A 21482-nucleotide genomic window follows, 5' to 3' on the forward strand; every position below is an offset into this window, starting at 1 on the left:
GCCATGCTGTATTTCTGAGCCCTTCTGCAGCTCAGTGCTGTTTACTACCAATAACAACCACACAGGGTTGAGTGATATTACACAGTACCTGCACTATTTTGAAAGAAAACACATTGTTTTTATCTCTTTATTCGACATACCCGAGAAGTCTATGTAAAATATGAAAATTGAACTTTAATAAAACAAGAGAGAAAAACATGTGCATACTTCATTTATATACATTCTATGTATTTATATTTCAGATTTCAGCCTTTAGTTCATGCTTTTCTTTTTTTTAGGATAATTTGTTTCTCTAAACATACTACTAAATTAAAATATTACTACCCTTACGAAAAAGTAGTGTACTTCAAGTCTATTTTACGTAAAGTTCAAGTGTATATTTCAAGTATACTTTATGTAGTAAGTATACTAATATCAATGTTCTATCAGTATACTTAGTTTTACTTATTGGGACTGAATTGGACATTTTAGTTATTTATTATTAGTATTTAGTTTATAAAAGAATACTTTTAAGTATACTTTAACTATAAGAATAGTAAACTTTGAGTTCACAACTAGTTTACACCTAAGTTTTATTTTGTACTGCAACTATACTATAAGTAAACTGATAGTTTACTAGTTTTATACTGCAAGTATACTTAGAGATGAGGACTCGAGTCTGCGACTTGGACTTCTCTTATTATTTTATTATTGCTATCATTGTTATATTATTATTATTATGAACGGATAATCCAAAAACGTAGAAAATTCTTGATGAATTGAAGTGAATTTGTATCAAAACATCCTTTTACAAAGTCTCACACACTTTAATAAGCTACTCCGTCAAAGAGTAACCACAATTACAAGCCAAGTACACCTTTCTGTAAGGCAAGAACACTTCATTATACTTTTCTTAAGTACATCTCGATCAAAAGATTAAGTGCAAGTGGCCTACAGTATAAGCCACATATACTTAGACTTTTCTGTATACCTGTCAGTATAAGCCAAGTATACTTTTGGTAAGTATATATCTGATAAGTACATAAACTGAAAGTATACTTTAAGTTTAAAAGAAGTATAATAATAGCACACTTGAACAAACTTTTTTTTTTATAAGGGTACTACTACTACTACTACTACTACTACTAATATTATTATTATTATGATTATTATGATTATTAATAACAATAATACAAATCATAATAATAATATTAATATGAATATTAATAATAATGATAATGATAATAATAATAATAATAATAGTAATAATAATAATAATAATAATAATAATAATAATAAAAATCATAACAAATCATAAAAAATAATAATAAAATAAATAAATAAAATAAATAAAATAAATAAAATAAATAATAATAACCATAGTAAAACAGTACCCAGTCAGGGAAGTCAGAAAATGAATAAGACTTAACAGAATTATAATATTTCCTAGAGTACCTTTAAAGCAGCAATATCTCGACTCTTACCTTCGCACAGGTCTAAAGCTCTCTCATTGGTTGATCCGCCCTGATGCGACAAGAAATCCTGCTCTCTGATTGGCTGTCGCGTCCTGTCAATCAAGCCTGGAAGCAGCTAACCAGCGACCAGCCTCTGCGTTGCTAAGGTAAGTTAAACAGCTGCGTCAAGCTCTAAGCTTTGTGCCGTAAAGCAAGACGACTCTGCCTTCAAAATAAAATATGGGGCGTTTACTTTGTATTATCAGAGATATACTTAATCAAAATTATACTTAAATATAATTGTTTTTATACTGCAAGTATACTTGTATATATTTGTTGCCCACTTTTTAGCAGAGATGGTCATGTTTAAAAAATCTCATTCTCACTACACTGACTTTACTAATTTAACTCACAGTTTGTCTCTTCATTATATATTATTAAACATATAAATGGAAAGTAATAGACAATTCTATACTCGACATTTTAAAGAATACTTTATTATTATCATTTTTTAAATTTATTTATTTCATTCTATTTTTTTTATTTGACGTTGTTTTCTACTGTGTACTTATTGTGTTTGTTTCTAAGCTCAATTACATGGAAATTTGTTTATAAACTATTGTAATTACACTATATTATTAAACATATAAATGGAAAAAAATATAAACAATTCTATACTGTACTGATAGTTTATTATTTTATAATTGTAGCCCACTTTTTAATTATTAACTTATTTATTAATGTAATTTATTATTATTATTATTATTATTATTATTAATTTATTTTATAAAAAACTAATTATTTACTTATTGTGTTTGTTTCTAAGCTCAATTACTTAAAAATTGGTTTATAAACTATTGTAATTACATTATATTATTAAACATATAAATGGAAAAAATAGAGACAACTGTTTCAAAGCTGTGAGATGTATCATTCACAACTGAAAGCAGAAAACGGAAGTGGTGCTTCTCTTTGCTGCCAGCTTTGTTCCTGGCACTTAAAACTGTTGGTGATGCTGTCAGTTCATATGGCTGCCTCTACCGCTGCTGCTGCTGCTGCTGCTGCTGCTGCTGCACACTAGACTACATGGTTACAGAATAAAGAGATGTGGCAGCTCCAGGACAGTGCTGTCTTCTTCTCAGAGGAAATGTCCTGCAGATGCACACTCACCATTTTATGGACTATGAGCATACATGGAGTCGTTTGAGAGCCATGCGTTTTCTCCCACCACAGTTGGCAGGCAGGTATTTTCCTTCAGCAGCCAGGAGCTGCACTGGGGATGCATCTCATCTGATTTAGCCTGAATGCTAGCTGACTAATGAACAACATGCATGTTTTCTTATTTACCTGTAGTTGCAACTTGGATATTGTTTTTTAAATTTAAAATTTTTAAATTTCATCTCATGATGGGGTGCACAGTAGTCCCTCCATAAGTCTGAACCTGCACCCAGAAACTCTGTGTTAGCTAAACCCTTCATTTCTTTTTAAACTTGGCTTTAATGAAGCCTCTCTGGTGGAGCCTTTCATCACCTGTTCTGTCTTGTAAAGCAGGTGTAAGAAACTTTAGGTGTGTGCACTGTCAGGTGGGATAAATGATGTGGACCAGACCCAGGAGGACTGGCACACTACTACACCGACTGGGTGCCACTGTGGATGGAGTTAACCCAGGCCAGCACTCCTCCTCCTCTTCCTCACCATGGGGACACTGAACCAGCTCTTCTTCATCCGACTGTGAGGACTTGGTGTGTCTTCAGTCCTGTCTTATTGGACCAGCAGTGAATCAGTCATGACAAGGCAGGACTGTGGGCCAGCTCTTCAACCAGAGGAGGTTTACTTAAGTGGACCCAGACAGAAGTAAAACACAACCTCATGTGCAGAATGTGTTCTTACACCAAGGACCCTTGAGTTACTGCACACACACACACACACACACACACAGTAGATACAAGTGGATGAGGCATTGCTAACGAGGGATCTTATCTGTGGATTAATGCTGGTACTGTCATCTGAGACAGACAGAGACACCTGGGATCACATTTTTTCATTGTGCTAAAATCCAGTCTGTGGGAATTCATCCTTTTCTACCTGGACACAGACAGCCACCGCCACCCGCCATCGCCACCCTCTTTAAGTTCTCAAGTTGTCAAACCCCTTCCTGTTTCCTGTCATCCCACCAAAGGAAGAACTTTTTTGGACCATGCATTGACAAGACTGAACTGGAAGCCTTAGTGAGAGTCAAGTTTACACGGAGTCAGCCATGCCTATCAGAAAAAAAAGGTGAGTTCCTGTATACGCCGTAAAGTGGGACACTAATGTGGGACAAGCTCCAGTGGGTGTAGGTCAATACAAACTATTGACATTTAAGTTCTTTCTAATATGCCTAAATGCTTCAAATCTATTACAGTCTTTATTTATTATTATTTATATAGTCTTATTGTTTGTTTGATTCTCCGTGTAACATCTGCATAGAAGCCAGCAATCATGGGAGCATTGCACATTGAACCTTGAGTGTTTCCTACATTAATTGATTTTTAGGCCTTTTAACAGACGTCTCAGTGTCCCACATTTCGGACATGACTGTTGTCTGAGACAACTCGGCATTAGAGTACTGATATGTCTACCATTTCTTTTATGAGTGTGATATCTATGTGTTTGTTTTTTTTGGTTTGATTAGGACACATCCTGGGTTCATACCACAATATATTCCAAAAATCTGAAATGCAAAATATGTCCAACATTAGGATAATTCACGCCCTGTGTGCCAAAGGTAATGAGGCCATTTGCTCCTCCAGCTCTCATCACACCCTGTAAATACTAAATGTGAATGATAAGGATACTGTCACATCACCAACACTGCATCGGTCAACAGTTTATAGTAACCTCAGAATATACAGTACATAAGACTATATGACCAAAGGTGTGTGGGTATTACTCCACACAGATAGACACCAGGGCTCCTTCCTTTACTGTATGACAACATGACAATGACCCCGGCACAAAACCAGCTCCATAAAGACATGCTTTTTGTAGTATACTGACTGTGGAAGTACTTGACTAGCCTGCACAGAGCCCTGACCTAAACCCCCCATGCAACACTCTTTGGGATGAACTGGAACAATATTGCGAGCCAGGTCTTTACTGTTGGACCTCAGTGATGCTCTCGTGGCTGAATGGGAGCAAAGCCTTAAAGAGTGGAGGCTGTTTTATAGCAGCACATTCATGCCCATGGTTTTGAATGGAATGACATGGTCGACTATCACATATGTTTGACCATATGTTGTGTATCATCTCTCCTTTTCTGATAAGATGTGAGTGGGGTTGTTTGTGCAGCAAGGTGTGCAGCTGTAGAGGAGGGTAAACCCACCTACACTCAGCGTACTCATCTCTATATTTACAGACTCTGCTCTGATGTACTTTTTTGTGGCCTAAATTTGTCATCATATATTTTATTTATAAATATATATATATATATATATATATATATATAACAGGCAACAACAGCTGTCAGTGTGTCAGTGTGCTGACTTGACTATGACTTGCCCCAAAACTGCATGTGATTATCATAAAGTGGGCATGTCTATAAGGGGTAGTACCCATAAAACCCATTTTCAACACCAAAATGTAGCGCACGTTTGGAGCGTCAGTTAGCCTCCTTCATGACAAGGTGGTAGTATATATATCACAAGGTTGGTAGTTGGATGCCCGGTTCCTCCCGTCCGCATGTCAAAGTGTCACACTGAACCCCGAGTTGCTCCCCGGATGCTCCACAGCAGCCCACTGCTCCTAATGCTTACAGGTTGGGTTAAAAGCAGAGGTCATATTTCATGTATGTAAATGATGATTGAAATAAAGTATTTTTTATGTTATCTGCCCTCCTCCTCTGCAGACACAGCTCGAGCCCTGGGGCTTTTGGAGGAGTACTGCACTAAACTGAGGAAGCCGGAGGAGCAGCAGCTCAAAACTGCCATTATGAGAGTGATGGGGATTTTCAAAAGCAACCTGTTTGAAGCTCTTCTCGGTAAGTCAGAGAAGCACCACCGATCCATCCAGCAGCTGCTGTCAAGTTCATATTGTGGCGGCTTTCAGAAAAAAACAAAAGAATTCCAAATCAGTGTCACATTTTTAACGTACTAAAGGTACACGTGACTGGCTCTGTACCAGCTCAACAAACCTTCTAATAATCTGTTTATTTTGAAATAAACAATAAGCAGATAGATGTTTATAATCACAGTGACTAAACAATGAAAACACATCATGACTGCAGTCTTCCTAATGTTGATCAATACAGTCTTGACACCGCGCAGGTCTCTAGGTACATGTGCAGACAACCTGCTTCAGCGATGCTGGAATCAGAGTCGGGGGTGTATTCATTTGTACGTCTTCATTTTGTTTTTAGCAGATTCAACAGATTTTAACCTTTGTCGAATATATTCAGAATTTTAATAGCAATCAGTGACTGTGATCGGATCGTACCTTACCTCAGAACATTGCTCCGTCGTGCAGTCTGTCGTTGAGTGACGGGGTGTAACTCTATACACTGTTCATTATGGAGTCATCTGCAGTGACTGACCCCGGGTGGAAACGTGATATCCTGCTCCCCCCCGCTGTCCGTAAGGAGGTGTTTGCCAACCAGCTCCCTCCATGTAAGGACTGCCGTGTCCTATATGATCGAAGTTACCTCTCATGTGAAGATGTAACTACCTGTAATTTCACCTCCCCCCCGGCTAAACCCCTCTGTTGTCCTTGTTGTCCTGTCGTTTTATTTTGATTTGATTTTTGTTAACTTTTTTAACACTAGAAGGGAAAAAGTTGAATCAAACACTTCTAGGGACTTTTACTTTGGAAAATATTTGAATTAATACAGTAAGAATGTTTGATTTTCAGCAGTCAGAGATGTCCTGAAGTCAAATATATCAGTATCATCATCAGGAATTATTTATAAAAAAATTTCCAGCAACCCAAAAATCAAAGAATAAAGACATTTCCCTTGCAAAGTAGTGGTATTTTCTTTTTAATTTATAAGGAACATGTAATGTTTTATACTTATAATCCAATCAATCTTATTTTCATATATGTATTTTATACAGTTCCCTTTGTTAACACCTTATTTTGAAAACCAGACGTAGTCACACGCTTATACTTCTGCTCACTTTGTCTCTAGCTCTCCCGTCAGCTCCGTTCTCTTTATCCATCCATGGTCAGCTCCATCGGGGCCTTTTGAATGCATTTAACATGAATGTCAGTATATGGGTGCTCTACAATTGTAGCGTCGGCCCATTTGACCACGGAGATGAGAGCGACGGCCGACTCAAACACACACCATAACATAGTTAGCATGCAGCTTTAGCCGTGATGTCTAGCTCTGCTTTTCCCGTAATGTGTGAAACCCAAAGTGTTTCCATACTTTACTGCATGTGTAGTGTTTACCACGCTGGATTTAACATGTGAGGGTGCCGGTCGTATCCACGTGGAGCGTCCACCGTTTTCTGCTTCCTCGTTTTGGCCCGTGGCGGTTTGTTTCGGTTGAAGGATACGGAACGGATATGATGTCACGTTACCAAGAATAGCGTTCTAGCGTTGCTAAAACACAATGTTGTTTTCTCCGGTTCCCTTACGTAGGTTCCCTCGTGTGGCGTGGTTTGGAGATTTTCAGCCGCCTGTGTGCTCTGGACACTCGGCTGTGTAAATGGTCCAACTTTAACTGGTTTAGATGTGTACAGAATTGTGATTTTTGCGAGATGCCTTCTACAGTTCAGTTGGTTTGCACCCATGAAAAATGTGACCTATTGTACAAATGGCCTGTAAGAGATTATTGCATAGCAGTGGCAATGACAACCAGATTAATGTAACTTTATGTTGTTGACAGTAGCACTCCAAAGGTAAGCTTCCACTCTAATAAATGTATAGCCTAACACCTGGATTTAACCTGGCTCTCTCGTCAGACTGACAAGATGATCAGTGATTCTTATTTGGTTGTTTTGTGTCACTGGCACCTAAAGAAATGTCCTCTAAAACACCTCAATGTGTTTAAAATAAAAGTACAGTACAGTACTAGCCTACATATAAATACACCAGTAAAAAGTTAAAACCGAGTTGCATTAAATCTTCTATGTTATTTCGATTGATCAGTGAGGGGTACTCATCCGTGCAAATTAAATAAAACTAATGAAAAAATATATATATTTTTTTTACATTTTAATATATTATAAGAGACTCTGGCTTTCATAGATCCATTTATCCCTGACAGAGGTCAACTGAACGTGTTTGGCATTACGTTTACATAATATGTAGGCTAGCAGCTGTCTGGCTTACTCATGTGTGGCATTCAGTGTTTACCAGAATTTATTTTGGGTTCACACCATTCACATTCACACTATTTTAGGTGTCATTTTTATATTTATATTTTCTATGCCAGGATATTTCATTCCTGTGATCTTGTTAGCTTGTACTGCAAATTCAATGCTCAAAGCTAAATGCAGCGCTGGATACTGTGTATATGACATTAGTACTGTACACTAACGAATACAGTAGGACTGTCACTTTTTCAAGCTCGTACGAACTAACGTGGAACTAGTTTGAATGAATGGAACTTATTCTAAAATCTGCTGTAGAATTGATGATGTTCCTTTCATTTGTGGGGCCGCCCAGTGCCTCATTCACGTGATCCCTCGTATTTAGTTGTTGTGGTAATGTTATAGTTATGATCTTCCATTTTGCTTTACGTATTGAACCCAGTGGGCAACCTCCGGGTCTGAAAAGTGAAGCTAATGCTGAAGTGCCTTAAACTTGCATTCTTTCTAACAGCCAGCAGGGGGCGACTCCTCTGGTTGTATAGAAGTCTATGAGAAAATGAGCCTACTTCTACCTTGATTTATTACCTCAGTAAACATTGTAAACATGAGATTATGGTCTCGATCGCTAGTTTCAAGTCTTCTTCAATACAGCATGATGTTCATTTAGTAAATTATGGTCCCATTTAGAGTCAAACAGACCATAAAGCAGGGGATGCTTTAGGGCGTGGCTCCCGTGTGATTGACAGGTTGCGACCACGCCGTTGTCCGGTCAGGGAGTTGTCCGTGTTTTTGTCTTACAACTTTAAACCTTTTTCACGGTGTGTTTTCACTTCATGATGGTTAATTGAAACGTTTTGGTCGCCTAAAAACATCTCATTCAGCGTTCGGTTGCTCCACCCTCTCTCGTCATTTCTGGTTGCAAAAGATCAAGATGATGACGGATAAAATGCCGGCTTCAAAACCGTAGTCCACAAACCAACGGGTGAAGTCACGGTGACTACGTCCACTTCTTATATACAGGCTATGATTGAACAACAATAGCTTGCTGGACTACAAGGTGCCCTGTTCTTAATGTGCTGTATTACAGGCCTGATTTTAGAGTGCACATGTAGACAGTGGTCAAGCTATAAGGTTCTGTTCAGGCGCTGTGGGTCGACCTCATGATCTCCACACCACTTAAAGGCTTTGACCACCTTCCTCTGTGAAGGTTTATCATTTCTTACAGTAAACCTTAAGTGCACTAGTGACTGAGACTTGAGGGACGTTGGAGAATCAGGCGTATCCCAGCGTGTTGGACAAACCATACTGTACATTCTCTGACTACAGATCTTTGTAAAGCTATCGGCACAGAGTCCAGCTGCTTCAAGTTGAAATATTTCTAATATACAGTGAAGCTTAGATACTTTTTTACCATGTTCCTTTTTCTTGTGACAGTTTCAAAATGCATTTTCACTGAAATGGCATTGTCTTGTTTTGTAAACAGTCTGCATGCTATCAGCAGGATCTGAAATTAGCACCCACCACCCGTTGGGTAAATTGTTGGCAGTGGCAGGTAAAATCGTCAGGCCGTCCGCCACTTTGTTGGACAGAGACAACACTAGAGAGGGGAATCGACAGTCGGCTCCTAGTCGTCTGATTCTTTGGAAATCCTAAGGAATGATTCCTTTAATTACATAATTAAAACTACAATATATATATATTTTTTTATCAAAGCACATATTTAATTTAAAAATGCAATCATTTATTTCCTAATCATTTGTGTGTTTTTATGCAGGTAACCACTATAGATGTCAATAACAACGTACAGTACCCTCAGACCCCTGGATAATAGGGCTCCCCAGAAGCTACGGTGTAATTCAAACACTGGAATTTACCATGCATGCAATATTTTTTGTGTAAAATATATTGAACATTGAATGACTCCTCCATTTAGCGCATGGATTTCAGAAGTGGCAGATAAAAAGTTAATGAAAGACCCTGGCTATCAGTCTTATAGTTGCATAAATCTGGCTTATTTTGTTGCCTCCTGTCACTGATGAGTGATGAGTTGGAGGCTGACTAACCTCTCACCCTAACAGCCACTCTTGAGGTTGAAACACTGCAGCAAACATTGCAGCTGGGACTGAAGTATCAGCTGAGATACTTGGCAGAAGTGACACAGAAGTAGGACAGTCCAGCAGTGATCCGCCGCCTGTGTAACCCAAGATGCAGACTGTGTCACTGTTTCAGTGAGGAAGTCTCGTTGTTCTGTGCTGGGCTGTGTGCGATGGTCAGGATGGGTGTGATGAAGGGGGTAACGTGCGCCAAACAGTGGCTCCACTTTGCATGCGCTCACCTATAACCAAGGTCACAATACATGACTTTCAAAGTCGTCAGATCCCTGCATAGTGTATCACACTACACAACTTGCCGCCTTGTAATTGGGAGTCTTGAAGTCGTCGTGGTGTTCACACTACATGATCTGACCAGCAGCAGGGGGGGGGGTCACACACTACAAGATCTGTCACCGTGAGGATTTCCCGATCAGGTTTCCAAACTACGTTTTGCTGCGAAAACACTCGTTTCTCGCGCTCTCATTGGCTGTGGCTCCCTGACAGACTCCCCGACAGGTCCACATATTTAGCATGCTAGATGTCTGGAATGCGTCTGCCATGCATCGAGCACCGAGCCAACGCCGATTTGGGTTTTTGTCGGTAGATCAAAAAAAAGTGGAAGCTTGTGTAGTGTGAACCAGGCCGTCCACACATAACCCAGAGCTATTGGTGTGCATTCTTACCGTATACTCTAATTGCATTTGTATGTTTTATCATTACAATAATCCTGCATGTACATGACCAACAAGATGTTAATTTGTGTCTCAATCCTTTCTGACAGCCCATAGCTCATTGGTTTCCTACTGAAAATGGAAATCTTTAAAAATGGGTCACTAATATCATGTTATGTGTCCATATTTTCATAACAAAAAATAAGCTTGTCTACTACGGCGGCACAATTCTTGATAAAATGAGAATTGATGTTTGTTTTTTTTGTAAGAATTAAGATCACTATTCTCTCACGTTTCTCAGGGAAAGCGTTCATTTTCTTCTGTAACCAAAACAAATGATTGATATTTGTGCTATTTGCATTTCTTGTCTGTAAAAGTGTCTTACAAAAGATACAAATCAAGTACATATATGGACTTCTATTAAACGACCTTTATTAAACACGGTCAACAACATACCTCCACATACAAACAACCATTGCTTTTCCCATCTTTTCATCTACATCCCCGTCAACCCACAGCAGGGAAATATAGTCAAACATGTTGGCATCACCAAAAACAAGATTCACATGAGAAGTGATGTCTCCCACAACTGCTTTAGTTTCCACACAGCAGTAGAGAAGATGATACTAAAGGAACCTCAAACCTACCGCCTCTCTCTGAACCTAACCTACCGCCCTGCTCGCTGGCCTCCTCTCTTAAACCCTGATATCGTAGTCAGAACGCGGCAGCCCGGGGTTTCCTTGATTCTTCCATGTGGCTGGTTACTAGGGCTGTGTATCGGCGAGAATCTGACGATACGATACGTATCATGATAACAGGGGATACGATTCAATATAGTGTGATATATTGCGATACTGTTAGCGGAATTAGCGATTTTTAAAAATCTAATTTTAGGAAAACTGTCCTCGTAAAAAGAACACCACCATATGCATAAAATCTGAGTGAAATAAAATGTTAACTTTTTTATGCAATCTGAACAGTAGGCTCTGCATTTTGCATTTATAACAGTTCCTGTAACATCCTTCATCATAGCACTACTTTGAGAGGGCACATAATGAAATCAAGTGTTGACCGAGTTCATCTTTGCATGTAAACTATTAGTTAAAAATCGATACAGTATCACAAAACATAATGTCCCGATATTCTATATTTTTGATATTTGCCTACACCCCTACTGGTTACATAAAATGAATAACACCAGTGCTAACCAGACTAGTCCTGGAGTCTGGTTCCCATATTGCTCTCAGCTATTCCTGGTTGTCTGTCACAACTAGTTTATAGACTCCTCTCCCTTCTAGCAGCGGTGAAATGATTGTCACACCTTCGTCAGCTGTCTCTGCTGGTTCTCTGTGTTAACTGTGTCAGTGTATTTCTATGCATCTATGCTGGGGAAGCTGTTGGTACACAGATTCTGGTAACACTTACAAAACCCCAAACAAACAAAGGCCTGAATATATTAACAGTTGATTTTTTCTGTTAATGTAATTGTATATCTCTTCAGCTTCCCTGTCTGTTCCTTTTCTTTTTAAAATCAGGGTGACAATCCAAAAATAACTGTTTTCTTGATAACAAATATTAACTGTGTGGACAAACTCCATTAGGAGTCGTTTTTTTCATTTAATGTGTGGATTACATTTTATAATCTTTTCCCTACGTTTGATTGCTTACATAATATCCTGCAACAGATGTTCTCCAGGAACACGCTCATATCTTTCACTCATAATGTTGCGCATGAAAAATGTTCCAACAACAAGCCGTCATTACAAAGTAATAATGGTTATTGGTCGTCGTTGACCGATATAGAGCGAGCCACTTATAGTTAACTAATGTCATTCATTCATCAGAGACCATTAGTTCTCATCAGGATGTATTACATTGTCTAGAAGCAGACAAGTGTTTGCTGAACGTTTGTAATTGTCTAGAACTGGACACAACTCCATTTTCATGGCTTCTTGTTTGTTTTTTTCTTGATCACTGCATTACACTTTGTTAGTGTGCATGCAGAGTTGTTATACACACTCATTACTACTCACTCAATAAAGATGGACCCTTAATGTCTCACCAATTCCTTTGGCGGTGAAGATGAGGAACAATAGGTCCATGCGATGCAATCAAACACGGTTACAACTCTGCGATGGCATAAATGCCTCCTGAAATAGATGTAATCATCTTACAAAGCATTAGGTGCTGTCTAATCTGGTCAGTGGCGTGGGCGCCCTAGCTAAACCCCATCACTGCAGAGTGGATCCGTGTGTGGATTAACCCATTCATCATCCCCACTACTCAATCACTCATCTGCACAGTTGAAGGACTTACTGATGTGCTTCCAGCTGAACAAGCTTCGTACTTCCTTTGAGTCAAAGTGCTTTTCAAGGTTGCTAATGTTTTCCCAACAGATTCTTAATTCTCAATCCTGAAAATGAGGATGCCGTTATTGTCTTTTTAACTAAATTGCAACATATACATGCATGCACACTTTGATATGAATATCAATATCAATGTGGGCCCATTTTAATGAATTGGTTTGAAATGTGTGTTGGTTCTGATAACACAGATTCACTCACACTTATACAGTCACCAGCACTGAGGTGCCCTTGAGCAAAACCCTTAACAGCAGCTTCCAGGTGACAATATGTAACTTGCTTTCAGTGAAACTCCGTGGACAAAGTGTCACCGGGGCGGACTGTCCTTAGTGCGCCCAAACCGTGTCGTGCCCCCAATGCGGGGCCCGGCCCATGTAAATGGCACCAGGGGTCTGCGGCGATGTCTGCGACCAACCCGAAACATGGACCAAGGAGTCTAACGGACGCGCGAGTCAGAGGGTGCAAGCAAAACCCCGTGGCAAAGTGAGGGCTGGCGCGCGCCGGCTGAGGTGGGATCACCGGCCCGTCTCGCCCTCACCGTCAGGGTGGTGGAGCGTGAGTGCGTGCGATAGGACCCGAAAGATGGTGACGACAGGTTAACATCACGCTGTCGTAAAGTGGTATCGGAGCCGTTTTGCGAGTACGAGTACATGAGCACAGTATCGGACCCGATACCCGATCATCATATTGAGATATGGAGGAAAACATTGGACAATAAGCTGTCCAAGTTAAAATGTGCTTGAGAATTTGACCTATGGTGAGATTAAAATGCAAACAAATTCATCATGTGTGTTATCTGCTTTGAGTTGATTTGCACTTTGGATTTATGTTGTCTGTTGGCGGATAGTCTTGGCAGTGTTGCAGCGTAATATGTATTATGAAAAGTTTAAAAAGTACTTTACCTTTAGGGGCTGGGCCAAGGACTTGAAAGGACTCACTCAGATTCACCATGTGATGGTGCAATGTGAAGACAGTCATTTTGGCACAACGGCTCTGCTATTTCCCAAATCATATTGATGTAAATGCTATGATTAAAGGTCAGAATCTAAAACTTTGAAGCTGTGCGTAGATGATGGTACACTTTAAGTTGCAATATTTACAGAACTCAAGCATCGCATTGATTTTGATTGGTATCAGCTGACTCTGGAAATTACCATATAATTATTCAGCAATCAATGTTCAGTCAAGACGACGAGGCGGTATTTATAATATCAGTCTTATGCCTGATGCTACTGTTTCTCTGTGTTTTACAATCGGTTTGATATAAACACTGAAGTCCCTGATGTTTGGCGTTTCCACTCAGTATATCAACTGTTCCTTTACATGAGCAGCAGTGCATATTTTGGCACTAAATACTTCGCGGTAGGTTGACCTCATAGTGAAGCATATGTTCTCAAAGCTGTGCTGTAAAACTGCGTGAAGGAGATGTTAATGATGACTGCTTTGTGTGCAGCCTGGCTTACTTTAGTAGAGTTTAGCATTTTAGGATATTGGATGTTATATAAAGGCTGCCGTGTGTTTGGTCATTTTGTGGTGTGCATGTTTGTAAAGCTGGGTTTTGCAGTAGCTAAGCTCTTATGCATGATGACTATACTTACTTCATTAGAACTGAGTATCTCGTCTGCATCACAGTCCACCTGTAACGCGCTACAGTGACACATGTGCTCACCTGATTGAATTTGGAAGCTCAGGTGGGATTCGTAGGGGTCCTGATGTCATAACCGTTGTCTACCAATGTGCTCCACAAAGATTTTTAATGAGCTCTATCTGTCATTGTCTGATGAACAAGGCTGGTCGGTCCTTTTAATAGGATGTGTGTGTGTGTCTCTGCTCTGCTGTCTGAGAGACATCTTCTCCTGGGAGGCTTCATTTTCTTTAATCTACTCTCAGTGTTAATTGAATCTTTCCCAGGCAGACTGACAAAAAAAAAATGTCTGTTCAGTACTGATGCTTTTTATAAACATGTAGTTATTGAAAACAGTGAGAAGATATACTGGACAAGATATACATAAGAGTTACTAAACATCGGCATTCCTTAAGGATCTATCCCCTTTAAGTTTCCAAAGCTTCACCAAGTTCACAATTCTCCAAAAATGTAAGATTATGGAATCCAAACCTCATGAAGTTTGGCTGATTTCGTTTTCATTGTGTAGGTTACTTTATCAAGGACAAGGCATGCAGCAACTCTTTAAGCCAGCGACCAACAGAAGGGATTTTACATCCTTCCAGCAAAGAGAGCGTCTTGCTTGTAATCGACGAAAATCAATCCTCTGGGTACAAATTCAGTACCGATACCTGTTCTAGTTCTTGTCCTTCAAGTTTGGTGACTCCTTTTTTTGCATTGTATTTACATGAATTGTGCTCTCACACCTAACCGTTATGGTGTTTTCAGGTGGCTTTGGTCTGGCTCCAATCATATTGTGGTTCATTTGTGGTGTGAAAGCAGAGCAGACCTTCCCGCAGTGCTGCATGATATTAGATATGTGATTTTAGCATGGATTCAAAAGATAAACTACTGTTATCCATCATTATCTACCGTTGACAGAGATCTCTATCTGCGATATGTTAGTGCAAGATAATTTGATAACCGTGGTAACACGTATGTGCATCAGCACGTGTGCGAGGATTTTTCCTCATCAATCAATATGTGTAAGATAGTTCAAACTGAGGTGTGTTGTGCTTTTGTCCTACCCTGTGTTTTGCCCCTTGCTCAATTAAAAAGTAAGTGAGATGTAGCGACCACACAGTTAACTATTCCCCATGGTATTCCTCTTTTTTGATCCTGTATCCTGTATCTACTTGACCATCATTATTTCTGACATGTGTTGTCTTATTGCAGTCTGGATTAATAGTGCACTAATAATTCTTAAATGTTATAGATGAAATTGCATAGCATTAGTTAAAGGTAATCAAAAGGGCACCGTGGAGGAACACCCCACAGGCCAAACTTACTACTAATACGTACGCACTAATGCCTCCTGAGTTGCATTCTACAAGGTCATGTAATGACTTTGCTACTTTTTTTCACAGAAAAAAAAAATTGATGCAAACTATCAGTGCTTCCTCACTTAAGATCAATAACACGTCCCAGCAATCAGCTAGAACTATAAAGATGACTCATCTTGATGTCATTAACCTCACAACTCTTGATGAAAGTGTCTTACATCTCAAATCCTCCATGTGCTGCCTCCATTCACTGCACTCAGATTTTTTTTGTCGCCTAGCAACAGATGTATCACACCGTATCCTAAATGGATGGGAGCGTCCGACTATCGCGCTTGTAGGTATCGTGTAGCATCGTGACGCTCTCTGTCCACACTGAATCTGTTAAATCTGCACGTCTGTTACGTCATGTAAACAAACCACGTACATATCAGCCTGCTCCAAATCAGACTGGACACGTAACCAGACATAACCACTTAAAGCGACTCTAAGTAAGAATCAGAAATGCTTGTTAACAGCGACAGATGTGGCCGTCAAGTCAACGAAAATCAGCGTCCTGTTGCTCGCGCTTGTGTTCGCTCTACATAGACATGGACGAGCATCGCTCAAAACAGCGAGGCGATACACGTCAGTTAAAAGCACAATATCACTCTATATTTCAGCTGCTTGGCAGTAATGTTAGCTGACCAGACGAAGGTCTCTCCATGAATCAGCGCTGATACTGTGTTGTCATGCTTCAGACTCCCGTCGTCTGCAGTGTGTAGTGTGCGCGCATGCACGTGAGAGGTGGAGCAAGTGAGAACGAGCGCGGTGTGTGAGTGAAGGCAGGCAGAGGAGCAGAGCAGCATCGACTCCGGCCCTGGAGACCAGGGTTATGGTCTCACCTGTGTCTTCTGACCACGGTCGAGGGGCTGGAGCAGGAAGAGTTGACACTGTTTAACAGACGGGCTTCACTAGATATAACTTTGCGGTTTTGGTACCTCTGTGTAGTTTGTGTTGGAACAGCGTAGCCACATGCGAGCGTGCATGGCACACAGACCTGATTTCTACGTGTAAGAAGTTACAAACAGTACCTTTCAAAAGATGGGCTAGTAGTACCTGCTATCTTCCTACGTTTGTACTTTTAAAAAAACATGTTTTATATTGTGATATTTAGCCGACTGGAAATAACATACAATATATCCAACAGCGAGTGGGTTGTTATCTCGTGATCTTCTCCAGCTAGCTGCCACCTTATTTAGGATTCTGTATTGAAACGAGGAGGTATGGCCCGATAACTCCTCAGGTAAGATGGGACAACACAACGGGCAGTCACAAAACTAAAGGCAACAACATATAACTTTTTGTCTTGGTCCCAACCAAATATATATTTGCAAGTCATACTAAGTTACATATGAAATGTGCCAATTAAATAGCAAATATTTCATCATATTAATAAGGAGGGGAGCCCATTATAGATTATAGAGAAGTTATAAATCATTGCTGTGAATCCCTTTAATATGGCGGCGTAATTGGCACATTTTATATGTGATTTATTTAGTATGACTCGTACTGTTCCAAGCCAGGTCAAAGGTCACAAGTGTCACTGATAGGGTTTAAGGGTTTCATGTTGTACTTAATGGATTACAAGACTCCTCTAGAGCTTAAGATCAAATAGATCATCTGTTGGAGCAGTTGTTAAGATCAGGGCACAACATTATTTACTACTCTCCGTCAACGGAGGCTTAACAACAACAACAACAACGCACATTCTTTAACACACCTCTACATCACACATCACTTTTATACTGCCTGGACTACCGTCTGCAAATACAGAGTAACATTTTAATGATTTTTATGTGAGCATTGTATTGTAAATTTCAAAGCTGCTCTTTCCAGTATTTTTCAGTTTCTCAGTGTCCCTGAATGCAACAGTGGTTGTTACTGATTTAGATGATCATGGCTGCCATCTTGTGGGGAGAGAGAGAGAGAGATTTGTAATGAGTTATGTTATCATTAGACAAATCCTGTCCCACCAACACAGTGGCTGTTTTGCATGTGAAATGTTTATGAAGCCTGGTGTGTATTACATGCATCTGAGTGAGGAAACAAATCTGTAATATAGATGTAAAGAGTATTGTTTTGATTTGACAGATTTACATCGTCCCAGACATGGAAATCTATGAAGCATCAAGCCTCGTGTGAACATTTAGAAGACAGCTGCTTTGAAATGCGCAATAAATAATCTCCACACATCCGACACATCATCACATATTCCAATACAAAATTTAATCAAGTATTTTTGAGCAGACAAATGGCGCCAAAATCTCACAATATACGTCACTAATACCTTTTCCCTAACAACACTCCCCTTAGCTGTAATCTAATCACAACATACCACTCAGCCTGTCGTGAGCTTTTCACTTTGAGTTATCAATTATGGCAATGTGAAAGTTAAAAATCCTTTTTTCCAGCTGATAACCAATGTATGTATGTATGTATGTATGTATGTATGTATGTATGTATGTATTTTATGTATATGGGTATTTGGTGTTGTTCAGGTAGTGCAGGGGTCAGCAACCTTTACTATCAAAAGAGCTATTTTAGGCAAAAAAAAGAAAATCTGTCTGGAGCTGCAAAACATGTGATCATTGTGATGAAGGTAACACAGTTTATAGTCTAAGTATATAGTATATAAGTCTAATGCAGTGAGGGCCAAAGAGACAATGTACTACGGAGTATTAGGGCCACATTGAGCGGAAAACAAATCTTAGATTTCCAGAATAAAGTCAGAATATTACGAGGATAAAGTCGTAATGTTATGAGAATAAAGTCATAACTTTGCGAGAAAAAAAAGTCACAAAAAAAGAACAGTTATTCATTTCCATTTTTAAAAATCCACCTGCAGCCACTGGAGAGGAGCTAAAGAGCCGCATGTGGCTCCGGAGCCGCAGGTTGCTGACCCCTGCTCTAGTGCAAAGTATTTTAATTATTGTGTTGTAAATATGCATAGATACTGTCCTCTACTGGTTGAAATCCAGCTTTTGCAATTGGATTTTGCTATTAGCTGATGTGGAGGCAGGTTTCGTCACCAACCAACCCCCCCCCCCCCTATAAACCTACATCTCCACTCAGGACTCTATAGACTCTATAGACTCTATAGACTATAGGCTGGGGGTGAAAGGCCTCTGGTGTTACGGTACATATTGGAAAATATTTGTACTCTGGTATTGATTTCAGCCCTAAAAGCTTTGAGCTTCTGTGTACAACAGAAATGTCGCCCTACCCATAAAAAAGATGTTGGATCTATTCTAGTGTTCATTAAGTATACCAGGTGCAATTGCCATAGTAACGACTGGATGAGGCAATGTGTTGCTGCAGTAACTAAATGCTAAAAATGAAGTAGGCTGTTGAAATGTCAAGCCTTCATACCTGTGCCCACACAACACAATATCTCTGGTGTATTTATCCACTTGTCTGCTGCTGTATTCAACATCTTCACTTGAGTTTGATATGAAGTTGAGATGGAGTAATGTGGATGTGTGGAATATATACAGTATAGGTGGACTGTACAGTATTTGTAGGTGAAGTTGGGGCTCCAGTAGAGGGAGCCAGAAGACTGGCTTTACATCCAGCTCCACTGCTCCTCATCCTGTGTCAGGGTTGGTGCTGCAGGGAGCAGTGGGACGGATCCAAGTGAAGACAAGACAGGGAGACTTGTGCAGTCCAATGGCTGCATTCCAAATCACATATATTACTTTATACTGCAGCTGCCCTTATAAAGTACATACTGTTGCATGCAGTATGCATACAATCGGGACTTCGTCATAACTCCGCCTTGAACTTTGATCCTCTTGCTAATATATCCGCTGCGCAGAGGATTGTGGGTCAGCTAGAAAAGCATGCTGGTTTGCATACTGCAAATTACTGGATGTATTAGGACATCCTGGTATTTTTGGCAATACTGCATTTGACATACTATGTATTGGGACATACTAAATCTCCTTTCTTTCATACCTTAATTTAAGCATGAGCTTACAGTCACAGGCCGGTAACAGGCAAAAGAGGTAACGAACCTATGTAGCAAAACTCCAGACAGCGATGAAGACGAAGACGAAGACGAACCGACAAAACATAAGGGACAGCACAGAGACGAAGGCTGCGGTCGAAAAGTATTTTTCTCTTAGGAAGGTTCCTAACGGAGTGAAATGACCCGTAAGTATCTCAGTAGCAGCCGTGATGAGAGCTGTTTGAATCCTCTAAATGCTGAGGAAAGGTGCTTCAATGCTTCCTTTCTTATCTCCTTTAGCAGAGGATACACTGGAGCATCCTTCACCAAAGGAAAGGAGATAGTGTCATCCGCAACTTTTAAAGCGACGCACCATTCTGCAATTCATGAAAACAAACGATATGTTTATCTTGCATAATATTTTCATACAGTCATATACTAATTGGGATTCATGTTTCAGTTCCATTTCACTTAATTATATTTATTTATTTCAAACAAGCAACAAATAAGTAGAATAACAAATAAAATGAACAGTAAAAATATAGCTAACAAATAATCAACATCAGTAAATATTACGTCCAATAAGGAGGAGGAAGAAATATACATTGAATGGTTCTACTCCTTCTCCATAACTCAAACAATAACTCAGTATTCATCATATAAACTTTGTGGTAGCCTGTAGGTTATTCCTTTTTTATTTCACCTCCAGCCTCGGTAATGAAGTGTTATTTCTCACCGGTTGTCCACGTTAGGTCAGATAATCCTTTATTATATGTTGATGTAAAGTGTTCCAGCAGCAGAAGGACCTGTGGTATCTCTCTTTAACACACCACTGGTGAAGCAGTCTGTCACTGAAAGAGCTGTTTAACAACGCACGGGGAGAAGCTGCGCCTTTTGTAGTCCATCTTCAGAACATTGTAGCTTCACCACGGCAGACCTACGTCAACATCCGCTGGCGTTGCAGCATAATTACGGAGCCTATAGTGTAAGTGCAGTCGGATTCTCTGAACACCACGGTTGTCTTTTCCTATAAGTCCTTCTGAATTCTCCTTCACATCTTTCCTTGACCTCATGACGTTTTCCATCCAGGTCAAGGAAAAGTGGTTAGGAAAAGACATAAGGACGTCATTTCTTTTTACTTTTGGACTGCAGCCTAAGTACCCAAAGAAAGGAGGGAGATGATGAGGGACAGGTGAAACTTCTAAGGGCGGGGCAGACAATCACACATGTGGGAAACAAACAAAGGCAGGAAGTCAAATAAGACGAGATACAAGAGGAGAGGACTTTCAAACTAAAACAGCTAAACACCATGACATCCTGCTTTTGTTAAGACTGATTGAAGAAAGACCAAAACCCTCATTTCTTTAGCTAAATCATCCAGAGTTGTCCAGATCAGGGGTAGTGTGTGCACATTGCTGAAACCGCAGCAGACTCTGCAGCAGCGTTTACTAATGATGGTGTGACGCAGACGTGGCGTTTTAAGTCGTATGATGTGAATACTCTTTGTTATGTAATCCTAGACGTTGTGCAGCTGGTGTACCGATGCAGATCTCAGTACTTTATTATAGTTGGAGCTGTCAGCTGAGTTATTCCTCCCACACTTGTGAGGTCATTAAGACACCCACACACTTAGCTGACCCTGCTGCAAAACGCTGCGCTTCACCTCCGCGTCACGGCTGACCTCACAGGAAATTGCAG

General features: G+C 39.9%; 1 protein-coding gene across 24 annotated transcripts in view; it reads left to right on the forward strand.

Annotated features, from left to right (window-relative positions):
• The first annotated feature begins 2448 nt into the window (after positions 1-2448).
• dlg2 (discs, large homolog 2 (Drosophila)) overlaps positions 2449-21482 on the forward strand; it is a 162331-nt gene continuing 143297 nt past the window's right edge. For 19 of the 24 annotated variants that reach the window (XM_037749456.1, XM_037749458.1, XM_037749461.1 and 16 more), the window contains exons 1-2: positions 2449-3707; positions 5318-5451. In XM_037749456.1, coding sequence (XP_037605384.1) covers positions 3691-3707; positions 5318-5451 — 151 coding nt within the window. In that variant the 5' untranslated portion in view covers positions 2449-3690. Of the gene's footprint in view, positions 3711-5317; positions 5452-21482 lie in introns of all 24 variants that reach the window. The other 5 variants (XM_037749471.1, XM_037749478.1, XM_037749483.1 and 2 more) reach the window with 3 other exon arrangements.

Source organism: Sebastes umbrosus, chromosome 17 (assembly GCF_015220745.1).
Source record: "Sebastes umbrosus isolate fSebUmb1 chromosome 17, fSebUmb1.pri, whole genome shotgun sequence".
Lineage (NCBI taxonomy): Eukaryota > Metazoa > Chordata > Actinopteri > Perciformes > Sebastidae > Sebastes > Sebastes umbrosus.